The sequence below is a fragment of the Sebastes fasciatus genome, chromosome 24 (assembly GCF_043250625.1).
Source record: "Sebastes fasciatus isolate fSebFas1 chromosome 24, fSebFas1.pri, whole genome shotgun sequence".
Classification (NCBI taxonomy): domain Eukaryota; kingdom Metazoa; phylum Chordata; class Actinopteri; order Perciformes; family Sebastidae; genus Sebastes; species Sebastes fasciatus.
In genome coordinates this window covers 6,419,532-6,443,709 of record NC_133818.1, presented here as the reverse complement: position 1 = coordinate 6,443,709, position 24,178 = coordinate 6,419,532, and the positions used below count along the sequence as shown (strand labels likewise).

Here is a 24,178-nt window from a genome sequence, read left to right as displayed (position 1 = left end):
TATTTAGACCAAGTCAGCAGCAGCAGCAGGTTGCAAGAAGCTAATCTGAGGTCGGTGCCTGGATTAGGCAAGACTTGATTCACGTATAGTGTCTTTATTTTGATTGTTCCAACTTAATAAATACACAACATGTGCCTTTAAACCTCTGCCTCTAAGTACACACTGTTCTGTATATCAGGGTATCAACTAGAATTACACTCTCATGCCTTTAAGCCCAGCGACCTACACGACCCATGACAACACAAGTGCGTGTGAAGTACTTCATTCTTGCTGTTATTGCATGTTTTTTGTTTACAGGAGGTGTACGATGCTGGTGATGCAGTTGCTGAGGGGTGCAGTGAAGCATGCTGGGAGCAGTCCCCGGTGCAGTGTTGAGCGACTGATCTCAGCAGTTCGTGGCATCAGCTCATCCTCATCCGGCACTGATACTGATCACCCCAAAATCCTTATCACGGGTTGGTTTTTGCACTTGTTTGTGTCACTATTATATATTTTTTGTTGTCTATATATACTGTATATATCAAGTGAAACACAGTCACAATGACACCTGTCTATGGTAACACATTTTCCCTTTTCTTTTTATCATTATAGGAGGGCTTGGACAGCTAGGGGTGGGGCTCGCCAAGTTGCTGCGGTAACCTCCTATTTCAATTGTTTATCTATCTATTGTTTTGTGTTTGAGTTCAATAGCAAATTGTTCCAGATGATGGCACTGCAACAGGAAGAAATCAAAATGTCCAGTGTCGGGCTGTACAATTAATCAAATTTCAATGTCTCAGAGTCAGTTATTTGTCACCTATGATTTCAGTTCCCAGGCTAGAACTGACCGTGTTGATATTTCACCCTCAGGAGACGATTTGGAAAGAACAACGTGATCCTGTCTGACATTAGGAAACCGCCCAACCATGTCTACCATAACGGTGTGTATTTTTGTATAACCTACTCAATGGGAACTCATTTGGGCTAAGCAAATATAAAACATACGTACCTAAAACTAGTCTCTTGGGGTAAAAAGTTTCCACAGATGAGTTCAGACACTGTTGTAACTTTTTGTGTCCTCTGCAGGTCCATTCATCTTCTCAGACATCCTGGACTATAAGAACCTCAGGGAAATCGTGGTGAACAACAACATCAGCTGGCTGGTTCACTACTCGGCTGTGCTGTCCGCCGTGGGAGAGAACAACGTCGCGCTGGCCAAAGAGGTCAACATCACGGGTACATGCACATACTTACAATATTACTGTGAAACTACTAAAATAAGACACTAACACAGATTCAGCATCACTTATGTGCAGCCTCTCTCTCTTCGTAGGTCTCCATAACATATTAGACATAGCAACCGAACATGGTCTGCGTGTGTTTGTCCCCAGCACCATCGGTGCCTTCGGTCCGTCCTCGCCCAGGGACCCCACCCCTGAGCTGTGCGTGCAGAGGCCACGCACCATCTACGGCGTCTCCAAGGTCCACGCGGAGCTGATGGGTGAGGTGAGACGCACTGACACGGATATCCAGATTGTGTTTTACCACAAATTCCTGTAAAGCCCGGTGTTTTTGAAGCTTTTGCGTCCCTCTCCTTGTCAGTACTACCACCACAGGTACGGGCTGGATTTCCGCTGTCTCAGGTATCCGGGCATCATCTCAGCTGACTCCCAGCCTGGAGGAGGAACCACAGGTGAGCAGGTCTGAGGAGGAACTCTTTAAGGTGTAACTGTTTCATCTAAATAAGGCATTGGAGAAAAACACACATTAGGTTTTGTCTCACTTTGACGATATTTACTGCTGCATAGTATTCAAGTCTTGTTGGTCTTAATCTTGATCTGTTTTTCCCAGACTATGCTGTCCAGATCTTCCACGCCGCTGTGAAAACTGGTTGTTTTGAGTGCAACTTGCGCAGCGACACGCGGCTTCCTATGATGTACATCGGTAATTTGTGGTAGAATAGTTGTTTTTTTTCCCCGTCAACATTTTAACTTTCCAAGTGATATTCGTACTGCAATCCTCTTCTCTGTCCTTCATCTTTTTACTTTGCCCTCCCTTTGTCTTTACCTCCTCCTGTCCAGATGATTGTCTCAGGGCTACGCTAGAGTTCCTGGAGGCTCCGGCCGACACGCTGCTCAGCCGCACCTACAACATCACCGCTATGAGCTTTACACCGCACGACCTCATCCTGGAGATACAGAAACTCCTGCCTGACCTCAAGGTCACCTACAATGTGGATCCAGTCCGGCAGGCTATCGGTGAGATTGCAACTCTATAGTCACAACAACAGGAGAGTTTCGGCTTGATACCATTACAACTCAAGTTACTCTTCTGTCTCTTTACAGCGGACGGCTGGCCAATGGCGTTAGAGGACAACGCGGCAAGGCGGGAATGGGGCTGGAAGCACGAGTACGACCTCTCAGAGTTGGTGCAGACCATGCTGACTCACATCAATACGGGCAACCAGCTCGCACAAGCCTACTGAGCCTTTTGTAGCAACTCCATGCAAAGCTTTATTTGACACTGAAGATATAGGGGTGCTTTCACAAGCCAACATTTGGTCAGTTTTAATCGAAGACTAAATAGAAAACAAACCAAAAGTATAAATTTCACTCTGATTTGGACTAACCAAACGGCTTGTGAAAGCGCCCAAAGATAATTTTTAGCCTTCACTATTACGCTTTAAAAAGTTGTCTTGACAAAAAATCTTAAGATCCTAATTTATGACAAATATAAAATGATTAAGATTTAGACCATTCAAACAACTACTACCAATTTGACATTGAAACTAAGACATGAACCTTCATATCAGAGGCATAAAAACATTCCAGACCTCTCAATATCATATCACCCATCATCCGTCCATCTCCATCCATCCAGTTTTTGCTTAATCTGATGCAAGAGCATGCTGGGATATTCTCACTTAGTTACTGAACTTTAAAGAGAGTTCTCTCTCTGAATGTACTGTGTGTATTTATGTCATGTTAAGTATGCAGATGACTTCCTGTTTATGCATCTGTAGCAGCTAAACGCTTGCTGCCTTAGGGGGGCACTCCTCATGCTACCCTGAAAACCAGTTGGCTTTGACTAAGAGCTGCACTCCAAATGGTCTCCAATACGTACTGTAATAAACAGTGAAGGCTTTACCTCGGGTGCTGTTACTATAGAAACAGGTGACCCCAGCTAGAGGGGCTGTAGGATAGTTTACAGGTGCTTGGACTGTAGCCGCCTAGCAGGGCTGTAGGCCTTAAAACAAGAGTTTGAGTTCAAGACGAATAGTTTTTGAAAGCTACTTTGCACTAGGTGCTTTTAATATTTGTGTTATTTCTATTTAAATGATTTGTATTGTTCTGTTTAGAAGCTGGTGCTGAATATTTATGAATGTTGAATCAGCTCTTTAGGTTTGCAGCTGTACTGTAGGATGAAGGGAGTAAGCATTAGAGTTTCAATTGTTTGTGTTTTTTAATATTGATGTTATTTATAATGCTATTATTTGCAGCTTTTTCTGTCAAATCAAAAGAATGTTCAGACTTTTTAAAAAATAAATACTTGAATGAAACCAGCTCCTACGACGTTTCCTTTGTAACCAGTCACAAGTCTAGTACAATGAGTCTATTCTCATTGTATTTGACAATTAACCTGTAAATGAATGTTTTTAAAGAGGACCTATTATTCTTTTGTGCTTTTTCCCTTTCCTTTAGTGTGTTATATAGTTTTGTGTATGTAAAAGGTCTGTTAAGTTGCAAAGCCTGAAACGCCTCGCTTGAAGTCCCGCCTTCTCTTCCGTACCGTGGTGATGTCACCAAGTAACACATTTGCATAATACCTGCCTAGCGGCTAGTTTGGCACGTCAGAGGGTGAAAGTATGAGAAAAATAAAACCTTTTTGAACATTAAAGCATGTAAACATGTTCTAGTAGAAACCTAAAATACAAGTATGAACCTGAAAACCAGGATGATAGGTCCTCTTTAACTGTCCAGCACAGTAGCCCACAAATGGAATGGCAAGAAGTACGACAAAAAACATCCACAAGCAAGAGAGTTGAACGTTGTGAGATTAAATGCAGTCTAATTAGCTTTACTTGCTGAGCTCCTGTCCTCACCCTGCACTTCCAGACTCCCTCAGTCCTGGTTTTTCTTTTTGCTGGTTCGCCGTGCGCTTCTTCGCCTTTGCTGGTCGTCTGGTTGTGAGCCGATGTGATTTGTGTTGGGAAGAACAGCACTGTGGAGCCCTCTGGTGGCCGATGCTCCCAGCTGCAGTCTGAGCTGCAGGATGTCACTGAGCAGGGAGGCCTCTTGGTTCAGACTCGCCAACATCTGGCCTTCTGTGGCCCTCACTGCTGCACGAACCACCGCCAAAACGCCCTTCACAGAACGGCAGACAAAATGCATCTCAGGGCATGAAAGATTTTCCAAAATGCTTTCAATTGTTTTGTAAGTCTTACCTCTTTGTCCAGCTGCTCACCCTCAGGAACATCCAGCTCCTCCAGAGTGACCCTTGACCCCTCTCGGAGACTCCGCAGCTGCTCCTCCTTCTGTCGCAACATTGAGGCGAGCTCGGCTTGATGACGCTGCTGCTCCCACTTGTGCAGATCCATGCCCTGCAGCACATGAACACTGATCAGATATATGTTAATTGTAATGGTGTTGTCAGTGGTTACTTCATTACCTGTGTCAGAGGAGAGGGCGTGGGCGGCAGCTGCACCTCCAAGTGTAACTGAGCGATGGACATGTTGGCAGCTCCACCCACAGCCGCCTGGAGAAGCCTTTGTCGGGTGACGCAGGTGTCTGTGAGGAACTGGGTGAACTCATGTCGGTGGACAGAGGTGAGGTTTGGCAAACTCTCAGACAGCGCGTCTCTCAGTAAGGACAGTAGTTTGGGTACGTCGAGACCTAACGGATAGGAGACATATAATACAGTATATACATGTATATGGTATATAATTAGAAACCAAAGAACCATAGCCGATAAAAAATGGAGAAGGCTCTGACCGTCCAGCTGTGGGAAGACGCCTCTGGCGACTGCAGCTGCCCGGATCACGTCAGGCCAGGCGAAGCCACAGGTGGCGGCAAACATGGTGACGTCGTACACAAACTCCTGGTGGAAGCACCGCCGCTCATCACAGAACTCCGGCCATGAGAAGTGACAGCTGAGCCTCTGCACACCAGTCTCTCTCTATCACAGACACAAGAACACAATTTTAGCTGATACAAGTGCATCAATACAGTTACTATTTAGGTTTGGTTTAGATAGTATTTAGTACATTTTACTTTTGTTTTTTCATGCTTGATTTTGTATATAGTGTTCTAGCTTTTTAAGGTTACTTATCTGGACACTTCCTGTGTGATCATTACAGTTTATCTTACTTTATACAGTTCTGTAGTTGATAACAATGCATCAGGTTACTGTACATAAGGCCATTCTATTGTTTTGTATATTCATCTGCAAAGTCAAATAAATATAGTGGAGTATCATATTTTATTTAGAAATGTAGCGGAAGAGAGGTAAATTTGCATGAAATGCAAATATTCAAGTACAAATGCCTCAAAAATTGTACCCAAGTACAGTATTTGAGTAAATGTACTTACTGGATCTGACTGGTGCTTTGTTTTCAGAACTTCACAATGGAAAACTGTAAATCAGTAAAATCTCAGGAAACCATTATGTAGCTTCATTCGACAGTTTTAAGGGCCAATAAGAGACTACAAGCTGCAAATAATTAGCAACAGCCTGTGCCTTTCAATGAGTTATAGCTAGCATTAACTCTTCCAGACAGTTACTTCCTGTTTTGCATGTGTTGTCAATTATTCCTGACAGCATTTGAAGGCACCATAAAAACACCACATTCTCTTTTCATTGATAAAAGTGTTAATTTAATGCTAGCCTACCTTTTGTCTCACTATCTGTGCTATTTCTCTCTCTGTAAGGGAATCCATCCTCTACTAAAGTGTACTTGGTTGCCATGGGAGACGAACACAGACATAAGGGCGGCGCTGTTAACGCGATGACGTAGTGACCCACGTACGACGTGATGGAATGTTGCAGTTGATGGAATGTTCGGTTTAGATTCTTTGTAGCAAGAATAGAAGCTTTTACTTTGATGTTTCTGACATAAATACTGAATATAAAAGTTAATTAATAGTTTGATTTCTAATTTAACTAACTCATTAGACAAAAATTTTTATAAAAATATATATATATATTAATTATTATTTATTTTTTTATATTTTTATGAGCGCTACAAGTTCTTTTAACATGGTCATGGAGCATATATACTGTATATTTGTATTCTGGGGGTATCGTTCCTATGCAGAGGGTAGTTTAGTTTATTTATACTACTTATTTTGTACTGTAATTACCTTGTGCCTTTTCTACCTTTTTTCTTTTCTTAAAGCTGACTTTGTGTAAACTGCTCAGAATTCCAATGTACTTAGGTGCAAATGGCAAATAAAACTCTTGAATCTTGAATCTTAATCACATATTCTTAGTTTAAGGTGACACCTGTTGTTTCAGAGGAGCCAGTAACTGGTCTGTCATGAATCAGTCCGAGACTACAGATGGCTAATCCTCTTTATCATGAATCCCACTCCTCCTCTTCCTCTCTCCCCTACTCGTCCTCTCTTCTTCTGCTGCTCCTCTACTCTTCTCCTCCTCCTATGGTTCTTAGATAAATCGAGAAGAAGACTGGGCTTTATAATGTAAAGATAACAGATTTAGTTTTAACATCAAGTTGGCCATATCAATAATATACCATTTCCGGTCGTGTATTTAAAAATAAAAGTTGTATTAACTGAAGCATATATGACCATTTTTAATTTGTTTTGTTTGTTTTGCAAATTATAGTATATTAATCACATTAGATAGGTGAATGTAATTTGTATTCATATTAAAAATAAAAAGCATGCAGTGTGAAGACATTAATAAAGAATTATAAACAATAAACAATAAAATATTGTTTTAAAAAATAAGTAAATATAAATAAGTACAAATAATAATAATAATAATAATAATAATAAAGAAGTAAATAAATAATAATTATATTAAAACCCACCCAATTCCATCCTTCGTAATAAAAATAAGTAAAATACATTTAATTTAATTTAATTTAAAAAATATATATTAAGGAGTTATATATGTATTGCAGTAAGAATAAGACAAAAAAGGTTAGGGCAATGCTCTCATTAATTTTTTTTTACTATTTTTACATTGCTCATCTAGAAAGTTGATTAATCTAATTATAATAGGGCCTATTGGCAAATACAATATTTACATATTAAAGGTGGCACCAAACCTTCAATGATTGATTTTGTAAAATATTTAAATCCCTTTATAACAAATAATAACAAACTAACATTTAAAATTATTATGTTCATGTCTCAGTAGCCTATTTAGCCTTTTATTTTGAATGACAGTTGCTCTATATAACTAAGATTTTTTTTAAGGAATTATGTATATGCATTGATAGTAACAATAAAACAAAAGGTTATGGGCAAGATGTTTAATCTAATTATATTATTATTATTTTTTTTATTATTATTATTATTAATATTATAAGGCCTATGGGCAAATACTATATTTATATATTAACCAAACCTTCATAAGGTTTAATTGATTTTGTAAATTATTTTAAATCCCTAAAATATATAACAAATAAAAAACATCTAAAATTATTATGTTAATGTCTCAGTATTCAGCCTTTATATAACTAGCCTCTATAAGACTTTAGGATGGTGTTAATGATTAGGGAAGTTATTTCTAAATTTTGGGGCAGTTTGTAAACATCATGCTATAATATTTCTGTTACAAACTAAAATGCATGCAAATGAATTATTTTGAAAGTCTAAATGGGTGCACTTCCGGTTTGTAAACTGGTGACTGGTGAACGTGTTTGCAACATGCGCCTCATACTGAGGATGAACGACGGAGCTGTCCACTGTCTGCTGCAGGTGTCTCCACATGACTTCAATATCTCACATCTAAATGATTTTTTCTGGATCTATATATAGATCTTTATATAGATTTACCATCATTGCTGCCATCCATAAAGGTAAGATTCTTCTCTTTATTTTCCCCTCAAACTCCAAAAAAAAAGCATGCACCTTTAACCTCCTTTAGATCTGCAGTGGGTGCATTTATGTATGGGGTTATTTTCTGGATCTATATATAGATATTTATATAGATTTTCCATCATTGCTGTCTTTATGCGTCCATAAAGGTACGATTTTATCTCTTTATTTTCCCTCAAACTAAAAAAAAACATGCACCTTTAACCTCCTCTAGATCTGCAGTGGGTGCATTTATGTATGGTGTTATTTGATGTGTGTTTTGGAGGATTTTACCTTATATTAATAGCCTATACATGCATGCATAGTGTGTTTTTGTTGATCAAGTTGTGAGGATGAGGTGAGTCACACCCTCTTGCTTATTGGATGAAAGGAGTGAGAGGACCTCCTAAAGTAGGCCACACATCATCACATAATCTCTCCTCCTTTGTCCTGCTGACTGAACTTCACTTTAAAGGAGAATAAAAGTGAACAACAATAGGAAGTGATGATCTATCTGCTTGATTTATCCACAAAGGAATACTCATTAGCACCAACAGTTTACCAGCTGCCTGATGCTTCACTTTGACGCCTCGCTCCTTGTCAGCGCAGGAACCTACTCATCCCTGACTTCCTGTCTACCCAGAATCCTCTGAGGCCCACCTCCTCTTTCTCTGTCTCTCATTAACGCTGTGAAGCAGATACAGATTGATGAAATGAGAAAAGAGGAGTTATATAAATCTGAATCATGCAATATATCCTGTAAATGGGAATAATACAATGCTGTAGATTGATTTGTGAGATCATTTTTCTTTTGTTGTCGTTTTAAAACTTGATTTTAAAGCGTTTTTTTAGTTAATGTTGCAGCACGGCGTCTCTGAACAGCAGCAGGAGACATCACTCTGATTGAATTTAAACTTTCGAAGGACTTTCATGGCAATAATCCTGTAAAATAATCCTTCATTTGATGCTTTTAAAATAATATTTAAAAGTTAGAGAGAAAAAAACCTTGGGAGACACCAGAATTCAATTTTGCAGGATCTAAACCAAACAAGAGCACATTTTTTTCCCCTTAAAATTCGTGCATAGTCCAGCTTTCAACATATAACGCACATTAACTATATGCTTATTTGAAATCAGGCTACTTGATTTGTTAATTTTTACTTTTTAAAGGTACATTGTGTGGGATTTGGTGGCATCTAGTGGTGTGGTTGCAGATTGCAACCAGCTAAGTACCCCTCCGCTCACTCCTCCTTTTCCAAGACTGCGCAAAAGTTAGCCGCAGAGTGCAAAACCATCCTTACCATCATAACACTACTTTAGGAGCAACAGAAGTCAGGCGGCGGCTGGCAGTACTGCGGTTTTGCGCTCTGCAGCTCACGTTAGCGCATTTTCACAAGCGTGTCAGAGAGCTACACTGGCCTTCAGGTAACGTAAAATGCAAAACGCTCTCTCAAGAGCCAGAGTTTTGGTTTGTCTGTTCTGGGCTACTGAACATGGCGGACTCTGTGAAGAGGACCAGCTCCCTATGTAGATATGAAGGACTCATTCTAAGCTAATGAAAACATAGTTATGAATATCAGATTCCATTTCTGCTAATAGATCCCCCGAAATGCTACACACTGTTCCTTTAATATCAAATATGACATGCTATGAAACTAGAAAAACCTAATGAATCCATCGGTACCAATCATGTCATACTAGCTTGTCGTGAAGGAGGTTAAATAACGCTCCAAATTTACGCCTAATATTGGCGAGGAAAAACTGCCATGGTCATTTCCAAAGGGGTCCCTTGACCTCTGACCTCCAGATCTGTGAATGTAAATGGGTTCTATGGGTACCCACGAGTCTCCCCTTTACAGACATGCCCACTTTATGATAATCACATGCAGTTTGGGGCAAGTCATAGTCAAGTCAGCACACTGACACACTGACAGCGGTTGTTGCCTGTTGGGCTGCAGTTTGTTATGATTTAAGCATATTGTTTTATGCTAAATGCAGTACCTGTGAGGGTTTCTGGACAATTTTTGTCATTGTTTTGGTCGTTAATTGATTTCCAATAATAAATATATACAAACATTTGCGTAAAGCAGCATATTTTCCCACTCCCATGTTGATAAGAGTATTAAATACTTGACAAATCTCCCTTTAAGGTACATTTTGAACAGATAAAACATGTGCGATTACTCCCGATTGAATCGATTGACAGCCTTAGTAAAAATCTATTCGAAATGACTCATAATAATGGTGTTTCGCCTGGTTGTGATGACCAGCTGGTCGTGATTTGTTCATCATTGATTTCCCACCACTCCTCCAATAACAATAATAAGCAGTTTTCCTCGACACAGTTCAAAAGGAGCAGTTGGTGTTTTCAGTGGTTTCTACACAGGAGGCCCCCCTGCTGTCAGACAGATTGTCTGTAATCACAATCCCACTACAGCCATGTGTGTGAGAGAGACATAAAAAGAGACAATTTAGAGACAGAGGTAGCAATATGTGCTGAGAACCCAAGGTCTGTGATTTCAAAATAAAACCTTTGACACTCACACACACACACAGACACACACACACAACTGTACAAACAGACCACTAGAGGCCACCTAGACTTTCTGCTCTCCCATCCACTTGGCGATAACTTAAAAAAAAACCAATCAATTGCAAAATTGCAAAATAGCATGTGCCTCCTCTCCGGGTCAATGCAGGCCTTGCATAAGAACATCACTTGCCTTGGCCTCACCATAGCAACACCCCTCCTTCACCCGCACACACACAGGTTCTTAAGCAGGCTTTTCATTCTATCCTTAGCCTCTCCTCCTCCTCCTCCTGTCTTCTCCTCTCTCCATCCGACCCCTCCCCTCGCCGTGCACCTGATTACTGACTGCCATTTTGACCAGAGAGCTGTGGAACCGGGGACTCTGCTGACTCAAGCTGCGGAGATAGCCGCCACACGCATATATAGACATATTCAAACACTTAGTGCTAACTCCTGGTCGGGATCGACCGGTCAGACCCTTCACCGACAGCTTTATCTCATCTCTTTGGACCATGTTTCCTGAATATGTGAGTAGTGAACCCAATAGATAGTCATTAAGTGGTCAAATTAGTGGTAGAAGTTGGGATTTAAATAGTCTTAAATTGGGGAATATTGGTAAAAATGGTTATTTAGTTGACTTTAAAGTAAATTAATGGGTTTGTAGGTGCCATATAATGATAATGGCTTAGTGTTGAAGTAATATATGGCGATATAATGTGCTAAAAATGGTTCTACAGTTGATACTGCATTGCTTTTTTCATAAAAACTTGTTGCTATTGTGCTCAAAGGGCTAGTGCATATGTTATGTCTTATCAATATGCTATACAATGGTGTTTTGTGTCATTTATTGTCTCTCAAGTATGAAGAAGGAGAATTTAAGCTGGGCTAATAATACTTTAATTTAGTAAGTAATCTATGAAATGTAAATATTAGGGCTATGACTAGATTTGACTATGACTTGCCCCGAACTGCATGTGATTATCATAAAGTGGGCATGTCTGTAAAGGGGAGACTCGTGGGTACCCATAGAACCCATTTACATTCACATATCTGGAGGTCAGAGGTCAAGGGAGCCCTTTGAAAATGACCAGGACAGTGTTTCGTCGCCAAAATTTTGCCTAAACCTTCTTCATGACAAGCTAGTATGACATGGTTGGTATCAATGGATTCTTTAGGTTTTCTTGTATCATATGATGCCAGTATCTTCATTAGAGAAAATCGCAGGTTAATGGCGTTAAAACGAATTTGCGTTAACGCGTTAATACCGCGTTAACTTTGACAGCCCTAGTATAAATGTTTTCAGGTAGGCCTTAGCAGGGAAAATAATTGAAAGCCGAGTTCTTAACCTGTGATGCAATTATATTCTCCTTCGTCACCGTTTCGTTGGTCTTTTGTAATGATTTGATCGGCTCATTTAAAAACGGTGATATTTTAGGTATAAAGTTGTTAAGAGATACAGAGCTGAGGAGGGATTAAGAAGCAGAGCGTCACGTTGACAGCTAATAGCAGTGGTTTGGCCTCATGGGACTTAAAAAGCCGGCTAAGCCTGCTGGTATAACATTCACCTTTTGCCATAGGTTAACATATGTAACAGTCATGATTAACATTAAGCGAGGTGTTACTCTGAGCTATAGCCTCCTGTACTGATTCTGGCTACACCTCTTATAATCTAACCCATCTAAACTAAATAGAAAAGTTAAAGGGGAACTAGTACGCCCATTTTCAAAATTCATACATGTTATTCCTATGGACTAAGACAGACCAACAATATTAGGAAACATGGACAATTCTCTACCAAATCCAAAAACTAGAGTGCTAAAACTCAAATTTGTGATGTCATTAAGTAAAAAGTGTAGTGTAGAACTTCTCCATTGACAATGAATGGGGAGAGATGTTGTAGATGACACTGAGAGCACCCAGAGGAATGAGTATATGGGAACATTTTCTGTTTCATAACTACACTACAATAGAATAAAGCTCATATAGGTATATAAAAGACAACAAAACATTCTGTGGGTCCAGAAAATCAGACTCCATTCATTAGCTGTGTTTCCATTCACATATTTGTATGCCCATTTTGAAGTATCGCATTAGAAAAGCTGTATGGAAACGGCAAAAGTCGATAAAACTTTGAAAAACGCTCACCTGAGGTGGTGTTTGCCTTTGTCGAAAAAGAGTTGATGCGCTTAATGTGTTATGGAAACACCTTTGCCGAATGAATTCTGACGTAGCGAACATTTAACTCACATGACTGACTGTTCCCGCTGTCAGCGTCTTCCAGGATATTCCCATAACGTGTGAATGCTTGTCTTCATCGTCTCGGGACAACATGAAACATGGCCAATTCTAGCTGACAAGAAAGAACAATTAAAACTTGTCCAATTAAAACAAATTCCTGAAGACCTCTCTGCATTTCTCTCTCATACAGTAGATGGTTAGATGGCCAAGAAGACTTGTTTTGTTTCCGGTTCGCAACCTCCACTTCTTCTACATATTGGAATTATTAATTTAGATGGTGTTCACTTTTAAAAAATGGTATCCCTCTGTCTGTAAATAACATAAAACAAAGTGAAACAGTACAGTAGGAATTATGTACTGTACATTACGCAAGCTGTTCAGAAGCAGGACTCCAAATAGGATTTCTAGATGTGTGCTGGGCCGCTCCACTAAATATAGCAGGCTGAGGAGAAGCCCTGTCCTTAACATGTACTGTACATACATGTGCATGTAGCTGCATGTGATATTGCATCATGTGACTTTTTTTCTGTTGAAAATTGAAGCCAATCCATCAGTGTTTTGTCCCACATGATGTTGGGAGAATGACAATCGTTGGGAATCTTTAGGGAATCTGGCGAGTTTTAGGTTATTAAATGCAGGAAGGGTTTGTCAGGTAACCATTCACCTGGCAGCTTAGTACAAAATGCTTCCCCTGCGTTAGCCAAATGACAGATGTAACACCCTTATATGCCAAGTAGTCCTGTTAGTGGATCTCCTGTCCTGAATCCGCCGTCCTGATTAGGAGTTGTGATCATGTAAGGTTAGAAAGTGTGTGAACAGATAATAAAGTGTTGCACATTTGTGTGTATCCCTCAGGTGTGTGTGAGATTGCAGCATGCATTCGGTCCAGGCAGAGATGTGGGACCCCTGCCCTCCGTCTAAACATGGCTCGCCCCTCCCTCCGCATCCCCCCTCCAGCCTACGCTCCGCCCATGTAACCACAGCCGCCCCGGCCAAGCGGATCACCTTCTACAAAAGCGGTGACAGCCAGTTCGGTGGCGTAAGGATGGCCATCCACAAGCGCAGCTTCAAATGCTTCGACGCCCTGCTGGACGACCTTTCCCAAAAGGTTAGTTGGACAGGTATCAGAGCTGTGATGTAGGGATTTCTTTTGAAGCCGACTGCGTAGATGAACTTCTTTTCAACTTGGCAACAGTATTAGCTCCACCTCCTTAAATTTTCACAGGCTGAATGACATTTGATCTGGAAACACAATAGATACAGATTTGTACCATTTATGCATATGTGTGTCCACTTACAGGTGCCCCTGCCATTTGGCGTGAGGACTGTGACCACGCCCCGTGGCACCCACGCCATCAAACAACTGGAGCAGCTCCAGGACGGCGGCTGCTACCTCTGCTCTGACCAGCGCCAGGCCAAGCCGGTCAACATGGAGCTGGCCAGCAAACGTCCCAACATCTGGTACCATCATAGCCGGAGGCCCCAGCGGCCCGAGTGTTCGTCCACAACGCCGCCCGGCCATTTCTCTTACAGGCAGCGACGGATCCTGCTGGTGAAGAACAACGAGCCGGGCATGAGGAGGAGCGTGGTGCTGAGCAGGAGGTCGACCAGGAGCCTGAGGGCCTTTCTTGATGAGGTGTCCGAGGTGATGCAGTTTCATGTCCGCAAACTCTACACGGCTGAAGGACGCAGGGTAAGAAGTGGCTTGTTTTTGAATGATTTAGAGTGTGTTTTGTATGCAGATGACACCCTTTGTAGTAGAAACTGACACTGTGAATTTGTTTCCAGATTGACAGCGTGCAAAGCCTCATGACTTGTCCAGGTGTGTTGGTGTGTGTCGGCCGGGAAGCCTTCAGCACAGTGCTGGTAAACTTTATCAGGAAAAGCTCGGAGGAAAAACTGCCCGGTCTGAGCAGCAGGTCCCCTGGTCTTGGCCCCAGGACTCCTGGAAATGGGGCCCGATCTCCTGCTACTCAAGGAGCGAGATCCCCACCTCATGGGGCTCAGTCCAGAGCAAGCGAGTACAGTGAAGGGCATGAAAGCAAGAAAAATGGTAAGCTGTTTTACCCGAAACACAAACCTCAATTTCAACAACAGTAGTAGTAGAAAATTTGAAATTCTGGTTGCATTTATATTTTCTTTTCTCTCTCTCCGTTCAGTTAACTTTGGTTTGAAAACCAAAAAAAGCATCATCCACCCTCGTTCAGATTCTTCAAACCGCTCCGCCCGTTTCTCCTTGTCTTCAGAGAAGTCATACGGCAACGGTGTCAGCGCCCACTCCCAGGCCAGACCGGCTATTACGAACGACGACATTGAAAAGCGTGTCTTGGTCAATAAAGACGGCAGCCTCTCAGTGGAGATGAGGGTGCGTTTTCGCCTACACAATGAGGAGACCCTCCAGTGGTCTACACAAGTTAAAAAATCCCAATCTCTGACTAATGGATGTAGCCCCCTGAGCCAGGCTCAGCCCCATTACCTGCAGCAGGGCCAATCAGAGAGCTGCTCTGACCCTGATTCCCCAGCCTTCGAACCAGAGAGTGTTTTGGAGAGGAACTGCTGCCCCTGCTGCTACCAGACACCAGAACAGCAGTACGACTTGTGGGAAAACCCAGCACACATCCACAAAAAGACTCCTGTCCCTCCCCCACATAAATCCATCCACACCCACACTATGAGGAGACATACACACTCTTCTAGCTCTTCCTCATCGTGTAATTCCAGGAGGGTGGTGCGCTGTCAAGCGCGAGTCTCAAACTGCGGCGGAGGTTCAGAGCAGAGCCAAATGCTCCAGGAGGAGATGTTTGTGATGGAGCAGGTAGATGTGGAGCAGGATGAAGATATGCATGTCGAGGTGTGCAGGGTGAACCGATGCTGCAGCCGCAGTGAGGTAGTTGCCATTGATAGCAACCTACAACCACTTAGCAGGAAGTCAGCAGAGGATGAGCTTATAATGGAGGAAGAGGGGGAGCATCCGCTGTCTACTGTCAGTTGCTCCTCACATGTCCTTCAGTCATTGAAAGAGGACCCGGATGATGACCTGCCACCCAGCGCCTCACAATGCTGTCATAGCAACAATGATGAAGATGATGAGATAAAGAGGGTTGGTAGTGGCTTGTCTGGTCACACAGGAGTTTCTCTACAGTCAAGGGCATCCAGCGTATGTACTAAGTGTGGCGGCTGCAAAGGTGGAGTCAACTCTAATTCCAATAGTAGAGCATCACAGAGGTCCCATCCTTCCCAACGAGCCTCTCCGAAGCCTTCCACACCTCTCTCCAGCCATGAGAATGCAAATAACGGCAGCGATGACAACGACTCCGAAGGTTCAGCTGTGTCAACGCAATCCAACAAGACCAACCTCACCAATGATGGGCGCTGCTCTGCAACATCAAACATTCTGGATGGCAGAGCGTCTGGTGCCATGTCCAGTACGTCCAATTCTGACCCATCGGGAAAAGAGGAAGAAAGGGCTCCTAGTGCCACCTCGGCCACAAGTCACAGGTCCAATAGATCACACAAGTCTGGCTGTGAAGGCAGCACTTGTGGTGCAGCAGAAAAAGAGGAGGAGAGGAGCCCCAGTGCCGTGTCGGCTCAGTCCAACAAGTCTGCCAAGCCAAACAAGTCTCACAAGTCCAACTGCAGCGGAACAGCTGAGGCTCCTGACATAAAGACAATAGAGCAGGCAGAGGGAGAAGACACTGTAGAGAGAGCACGGAGCTCCTTGTCAGTCAAATCTGGTGCATCTTCTGCAAAAAGTGCTTCAGTCAAGATCACAACTACGGTTGCCTCCCCAACTGACAATACAGCTGTGGAGGAGGATGACGCACACAAAAGGACTCCCAGTGCCCTTTCTGGCAAGGCAGAAAGACCTGATAGTGTCCTGTCCGCTAAATCAGCTAAATCCACTAAATCCACTAAATCTAATGTGTCAGCAAAGTCTGGCACATCTCACAGGTCAACTTGCAGTCACTGTGTGGGAGCAGTATCTCCAGGCGCTATGAAAGCTGATGACCTCGAAGCAACCGGACAGGAAGAAGGAACTGAGGCAGAAGAGCGAGCAGCGACTGCCATGTCAGCCAAATCCAATCTTTCTGCCAAGTCGAATAAATCCCATAAGTCCACCAAAGCTTCGGAAAGGCCGCTTTCTCCCAGGTCAGGAACTGGAGAAGATGGAGAAGAAAGGGCAGCGAGTCAAGTGTCTGGCAGATCGGTCAAATCTAACGTGTCTGTTAAGTCTTCAAAGTCATGCAAGTCTAACTGTAATGGTAATGAAATCGCGGCATCTCCAAGCTCCAAGGAGAACGCAAATGAGATGGTAGAAGATGAACAGCAGAGGCCTGAAAGTGCAATATCTGCTAAATCGGCGTCTTCTGCAAAGTCTCACCACACAAATTGCGACACAAGTTCAAGAGTGGCTTCTCCAGCCAAAGACCTGGCAAAGACAGAGGAAGACAGAACCCCCAGCGCCATGTCGGGGAAATCGCACACCTCTGCAAAGTCCTCCAAGTCCCAGAAGTCAAACCGAACCACAGCATCTCCAAATCCAAATGGAGCCGATATTCCTTCTATTGAGACAAACGGAGAGGAGGAGCAAAGTGAAAGTCAAGAGCGGGTGGCCAGTGTCATGTCTGTGAAATCAAAATCTTCAGGGAGGTCCCGTACTTCTCACAAGTCTGGCAAGAATCTCACACCAAATATTGTCACCATTAAAACACCAGAGGCGGTTGACGAGGAAGGAAATGAGACAACAGAGAGAGCACAGAGCGCTGCATCAGCTGATATTGCTGTTATTGAAACAACAGATGAAAATGTCGTGGAAGATGATGGACGAAGAAGTAAATCTCATGGCCAAATGCTCTCACCTAGGAGAGCACGGACCCGCTCACCCAGCAATCCTCAACCCCCCGTGCAACAGTTGTTGCCTGGCCCCACTGTTGGAGAGACAAGAGGGCCCAGTGCCTTGTCAGTTCGATCCATAATCTCTGCAAAATCTGGCAAATCCAAATGTCGCTGTGGAGCAGCTTCAGCAAAGGATGAGGAGAAAAGGGAAGATAATGAGGAGCTGAAGAATGAGGAGGCTTCGGAGCGTGCTGCCAGCATCCGGTCGTCCTCAACCAAAAGACTGAGGAGAGAATCAGGAGGCACCGAGCAACTGCTGAGTCAAAACTCATGGGGGTCGGTCTCTCTTGGGTTGCCAGAGGACCAAGACACAGCGGACTCGGACAGTGGCAAGTCCAGTGTTTCTTGTCACACAAACACTGAGAGAAAGGGCAAAGGGAAGACAGCAACTCCCCATGTCCCTGAAAGCGCACAGCGGTCCGCTACGAAGGAAGAAAGGGAGGGAACGGGTTCCATCATGTCGCACGTTAGTAAAAGCACAAACAAACATCCAGCAGTCAATATCCCTACTATTGAAACACCAGGAGGGAGTAAGATGAAAGGTGAAGAAAGCGGAGAGCAAACAACAGAGAGAGGAGCCAGTGCATTTTCAACCAAAAGCAGCAGGTCTCACAAGTCTTCTTGTAACCGTAGTGTCAAAGCAGCAGCTCAAATGCTTGACAGTAAGCCTAAAGCGCAACGCACTAGTGCCAGCCCAACCAAAGCAGGAAATGACCTTGAAACAGGAAGTGTGAAGTCTGTTTCAACGACTAAAGCTGGCGATACGGACGCCCCCGACAACAGGACCTCATCTGCAATGTCATCAGCAAGTGCTAAAGTTCGGAGCAAATCCCCTGCAAGTGCCAGCGCTAACAATGCTGATGTAGCTGGAGATTCAGGAGATAATGACGCTGATAACCAGGCCATCAGTAGACCAGCTAGTGAGGTCAAAGGGAAAGAAGATACCGCAGACAATGAGCAGGCTAGTGTCCACTCCAAGAGTCCTTGTTGTCTCAGGCCTGAGTCGGTCAAGGCCAAATCCAGTGGCAGTGTCAAAACGTCCAATTCTCAAAAGAAAGAAATCAAATCTGCAAGCCCCTGTCCTCTACACAGCCCCAGACCACGCAGCAAAGCGGAGACACATAGTGAGAGCATTCTGTCTCACTCTCTGTCCGCTGCTGATTTGCTGAAGGAAACCATGGCTGCCGCACGGTCACACAGCCGACAGTCGAAGGGCAGTAAAACCAGCGACAAGTCTAGGAGTAAAAAGTGTCAGAGGAACCAGACGGATCAGGAGGAGCTGGAACTGTCGCCTGCCTGTCTGCCCAACGCTTCCCCCAACGAGGTCGTCAGTGACTGGCTGCGGAGCATTCCCGCTAACAGCAGCATGCTGGCACTTGGCGATGAGACAAATGAGGAGGAGCAGGTGGTGGAAGAGAAACCTGAAGAGGAGGTAGCAAAGGAGGAGGAAGGTCCTGAGGAGGAAAAAGTTGAGGCTGAAGAGGAAAAAGAGAAAGAGGAGGATGCTGAATGTGATGCAGCAGAAGTGGAGCAGAGTCCAGATCCAGCTCCAGGCGATGCAGTGGGGGCTCGCCCCAAAGCTATGATGTTGAGCGTCGACTCTCTGCCCAGGAGCTTGCATTCTTCAACTGCAGTGATGAAAGTTCTTCTGAGCTCTTCTCTGAGTCGATGTCAGAGCATGCCTGAGGTAAGCCTGCCCAAGCCTAAGGCACTTAACATAATACTGCATGAATTTACGATGATATAGAATGGATTGTATGAATGCAAGTTTAATTTATGTATGTAATGTAATCTTAATTCTCTGCCGTCTTCTGTAGGTGTCTCCAGTTTATGGTCGTAGACTGAGCACATCAGCCAGGGGGCTCTTGGACTGTTTGACCCAGCTCCAGCTCATTGAGCCTGCAGTGAGTCTTGACCAACAGAAGGACCGGCGGTATGAGGACATTATGACCATCCTTCAGTCTCTCTGGCACACCGAACCCAGGAACATTGAGGCCAAGGAGACCAAGGACGTTGGCAAAGAGCAAGTGAGTCCACCGAGGTCCTCATCTGGGGTGGGTATGAGCAGTGGCTCTGGCGGATCAGGGAAGGAGAACGAAAATCAAGGTGGAGATGAAAAGACGCAAAACAAAACAAAAGAGACCTCTTTACATGAGGATGAGGGAGCGGAGAAGGTTGTAGGAGAGGAGGAGGAAGGAAATGCAGAGGCAGGACACAAGGAACCAGAGGAGACAGATGGAGCAGAGGAACCGGCACAGAGTGAAGAGCAAAGTACAATCCCTCCAAGTCTGGACAGCCCAAAGGCCACCGAGAGCTCTCCTAACGACAGCTCCAAATCCCCCACCGATAACGAAGATACGCTGGAGGACTCCAGCTCAGGAACGCCCCCGACTGTCCTGCGAGCACCTTTGTCAAAAAGACAATCCCAAGACCCTGATCCGGTGTGGGTCCTGCACCTTCTGAAGAAGCTGGAGAAACAGTTCATGAACCACTACATTAGCGCCATGGCGGAGTTCAAAGTTCGTTGGGACCTGGACGACAGCGTCATCCTGGACACCATGATCTGCGAGCTGAAGGACGAGGTGAGCAAACGCATCGAGAGCAGCATCGAGCGCGAGGTGCGGAAGATTCAGGGTCGCGCCGGCAGAGGGGGGAGGTTGCCCCGGCCGCCGCAAAGATCGAACCTCTCCAGGGAGTCCACCATGACGGAGAAGAGGCGTCGAATATTGAAGGTAATTCCACCAAATTCTCTTTGCATCAAGATACTGCTGCTTGAAAGGCAGAAAGATCATGTTTGATTTATTTTTCAGGTCATGAAGATCCAGTCAGTGAAAACTGCCGAGGTCCTGAGCGATGGAGAGTTGACGGGCGAGTTCAGCGACCAGCGAAGTGACGACGAGTACTGCCCCTGCGATGCTTGTGTCCTCAAGAAAATGGCCGCCCGGCCTCTCAAAGTGAACCCAGCAGCATCCGAAGCACCAGTGATGATGGAGTTCGACCTCCTTAAGATTTTGCAGCTGAAGAAAAGCCCATCGCCTGCGCCATCACCTGCGCCATCGCCTGCGCCGGTGCCATCACCTTCACCGGTGACACAACCTGCGGAGACGGAAAGTGAAAGCGAGGTCGCAGACGATGAGGCGAGGAGTTTAGAGGTAGTGCATGAGGATGAGGAGGAGGAGGAGGAGGAGGAGGAGGAGGAGGAGGAAGAGGAGGAGGAGGAGGAGGAGGAAACTAAAGAGGATATCAAAGCTGATGTTGTTTTAGAGGAGACAATCCCAGAGGAAGATGAGGATATAGGAAAAGAAGAAGATGGTGATGAGGTTGGAGAAGTGGAGGAGGTAGAGGCTGACAAGGAGGAAAGTAGTGCAGGTGATGAAGAGCAGGAAGAGGGAGAAACAGGTGGTGAGGAAGCTGGGGAAGAGGACACATCAGAAAATGGGGAGGAAGAGGAAGAGGCAGAGTGCCAGTGTGCTAGAAATGAAGAGGGCGATGAGGAAACAGCAGGAGAGGATGCTGAGGAAACTAGCGACAACACAGGTGAGGATGAGACAGGAGATGATGGAGAGAGAACAGGGGAGGAAGAGGAGGAGACGGGAACAGGGGAGGAGGAGGAGGAGGAGAGTGACAAGGAGACAGTAAAAGAGGTAAAAGCAGGTGAAGGAGAGACCACTGAAAATGGCGAGGGTGAGGAAGAAGTGGAGGCAGAGGAGGAAGAGTGTGAGGTGTGTGAATTCAAGGAAGAAGAAGAAGAAGAAGAAGCGACAGGCAGGGAGAGCGGAGAAGAAGAAGCATCTGGGGAAACGGAGGATGACGGTGCTGAAAAAAATGAAGAAGAGTCCACGCCGGTGGAGGAAATGGCGGAGGGAAACGTCAGCACCTCGGCAGAGGCCGAGGATGAAGATGACGGGGTTGAAGGCGAAACGGGAGGAGAGAGTGAAGAGCAGGGAGGGGCGGCATCAGAGGAGGAAAAAGCCTCAGCACAGGTAAGATGAATCAAATGACCTTTTGAAATTATTTTATTGATTTAACAAAATATTTTTTTGCTTGGGCTAAAAAAAATAGTCAGATATCGGAACTGCATCCATAGCAACGGCCTGTTAGTCATAGCAACGGTCTGCTATAAAGAAAGTAGTAAAAGTAATATATAAACTTAATAAAACATATTATAATGTAGTTTTAAGCAGATAAAAGTGACATTTGTGAAGCATTTGCATCTGGTGTATAGACAGATAATGATTGATTGATAATATAACACAGTTGTGGTCATATTATTCTTATTTTATGTGGATATCAAACATTTTATATTTTTATATTAACCAACCAGGAACCAATTTCCAACAACTTATAGACTAAATTAAATGTAATGACATTTGTTTTCCTTCTTTTACATGACTATGACTAAGACTAAGTATTTTTAATCAGGATGTTTAATGGCTGCATGGTCTGCTAACGGATGCAACAACTATTTTGTGACCGTTCCTGCACACCTGAACTCCTGAGCTGACTTTCTGGTTATGAATACCACCAATTTGAGCACCGCCACCTATTTTAAAACACCACCGAGTGCCTGAACATCTACCGCACCTTAAAGAGGAATCTGACCTACTGTAGCCTCGCCACTAATTCTAAGCCTGTGGGAAAAGATAATCTGGCTATCCAATTAGACAGATTGAACAAATCTGTTTTGTTCGGCAGCAACACGACGCTTCATCTGATGGACGTCTGCTGTTATCGTCAGCCGCAAACTGTTCTGTAAAAACCTTTCTTACTTTAGCCTCTCTGAACTCATTAACTGACACTAATGTTAATACCAACTATTACTGTGACTAGCTGTAATTACTGACACTTAGCAGCCCAATTTAGTCATTAAAACTGCTCAGAGATAATTTACTGTTATCTTGTTTGACTCAGGGGGTGACTGGGACCGAGGGAGAGGAGGCCGACGCCGAAGACTCAGACACCGACGGCAAACGGCCAAGCGACACCAGCCCCGACGAATCAGGACGCGAGGGAGCCGCAGGAGACGAGGAGGAGATAGAGGGTGTTGATGTTGTTGAAGATTTCAAGCCTGAGGAAGAAAAGGTGAACAAAACGGACGATGATGCCCTCCTCCGTCAGTTCACCAAGACCTCTGTGGAGAGCCAGCCCGGCTCTTTAGAGGACGTCGACACGGAGTCACCCGCTAAAACTTTAAACTCCATAGAAGTGCCCAAAATGGCTAATGGTGGCGGTGTGGGCCAGAGGAGGAGCCGCTCGCCAGGAAGGGTGAAATGCCGCAAACCCAAAGAGAGTGACGTCAACGTGGAGGACCTTTAACTCGTCACAGACTCCCATAAACCCTCAGTGACTACACGGGTAGTAGATTAAAAAACACTGCAACCAAAAAACACTTGAAGCACTTTATCACTCCAGATCCGGTGTAGAATCTCGACACTTGAGACCACCACCTTATCCTATTTAATTATACGAATTATATATATTTTTTATGTTAAATGTATGTACGAAGGGATATATGTCTATTTCTATATTCAGTGTGTATGAATAATATTTTTTAAAAACAAAAAAAATACATTTTTGGCACCCATGGGTGTGTTATGTGAACTCAAGTTGTGTGTTCAGTGGATCACAGGTTTAATGATTTATCCAATCATATAGCCATTAATATACCTCGGAGACATGTTAGACGTTAATTGCCTGTTAAATTTTTTATTATTCTAAATCACAAACTGTATTTTAGTAGCTTTATTGTATTGTTTGAATATCATGTGTTTTCCCCTTTAAACATGTTATTGTGTAAACTTTAGCGACCGTACCTCATTATATTTATCTAGTCCAATTACTGTGATCATTTACATGAACATCTGGTTTTCAGATTGACGTAAACCCTTCTCTGCTGCTTATAAAAAAAGAATTCCTTAGGTGTGTGTTACATGCTTTAGATTCAGGTGGGGTTTGCATAACCAGCCGTGAAGCGTGTTACTGATGCCTTACTGTATCCATGGTTATATGAAGGTAGATCGACAGGAACAGAGGGGGGGAGATTACGAGGAAGTGGCTGTCTTTTGTTTCCTGACGTCCTCTCTCTCTCTCCAGCAGAATCAGAGCCTGTTTAAGAGGCTGGAATGGATCGAAACTGGTGTTTAAAATGCTGGAAAACATACTTTTTAAGACCCCTAAGGAGTATTTTCTCTCGTTTAACCCCAAGCCGAGTGAGCTGGGCTCAACTTGTACTTTTAGAACGGAGATATTCTGTGTGTGAACGAGGCGAAACATCTATTTCTTATTGCTTAGATTGATAAAAAGTCCTCCTGTTTGTGGTACCAAGAGGGTGTGTGTGTGTGTGTGTGTGTGTGCCTATGCTGTTATTGGTCTATTTGGCCATCCATCAGTCTGTGACATCACCAAGTGAACATCATGTACCTAGAGCAAACTAATGTAATAATCTTCATATAAATAAAATAAATGCACAGGAAGATTCTCATGTTTTTCT

At 43.8% G+C, this 24,178-nt stretch overlaps 2 protein-coding genes across 5 annotated transcripts; one reads left to right on the top strand and one right to left on the bottom strand.

Moving 5' to 3' along the window:
- Positions 1 to 74: 74 nt before the first annotated feature.
- Positions 75 to 12,904, bottom strand: c24h8orf74 (chromosome 24 C8orf74 homolog). 3 transcript variants are annotated; one of them, XM_074627853.1, is made up of 6 exons: positions 12,802 to 12,904; positions 4,971 to 5,154; positions 4,648 to 4,871; positions 4,424 to 4,579; positions 4,082 to 4,343; positions 75 to 1,717 (listed from the first exon to the last, which is right to left on the bottom strand). In XM_074627853.1, exons 1-5 carry the CDS (start codon positions 12,883 to 12,885, stop codon positions 4,101 to 4,103), a joined length of 891 nt encoding a protein of 296 aa, XP_074483954.1. In that variant the 5' UTR covers positions 12,886 to 12,904; the 3' UTR covers positions 75 to 1,717; positions 4,082 to 4,100. The 3 variants fall into 3 exon arrangements, with proteins under 3 accessions (XP_074483954.1, XP_074483953.1, XP_074483955.1); XM_074627852.1 differs by having other exon boundaries at positions 75 to 1,654; XM_074627854.1 differs by lacking the exons at positions 75 to 1,717; positions 12,802 to 12,904 and adding an exon at positions 5,868 to 5,987 and having other exon boundaries at positions 4,028 to 4,343.
- LOC141763281 (L-threonine 3-dehydrogenase, mitochondrial-like) lies at positions 203 to 3,541 on the top strand. 2 transcript variants are annotated; one of them, XM_074627850.1, is made up of 9 exons: positions 308 to 455; positions 592 to 634; positions 850 to 920; positions 1,066 to 1,215; positions 1,313 to 1,485; positions 1,582 to 1,672; positions 1,831 to 1,923; positions 2,061 to 2,237; positions 2,325 to 3,541. In XM_074627850.1, the coding sequence occupies exons 1-9, from the start codon at positions 308 to 310 to the stop codon at positions 2,462 to 2,464; spliced, it is 1,086 nt and encodes a 361-aa protein (XP_074483951.1). In that variant the 3' UTR covers positions 2,465 to 3,541. The 2 variants fall into 2 exon arrangements, with proteins under 2 accessions (XP_074483952.1, XP_074483951.1); XM_074627851.1 differs by lacking the exon at positions 2,325 to 3,541 and having other exon boundaries at positions 203 to 455; positions 1,831 to 1,915; positions 2,061 to 2,200.
- Positions 12,905 to 24,178: the final 11,274 nt, after the last annotated feature.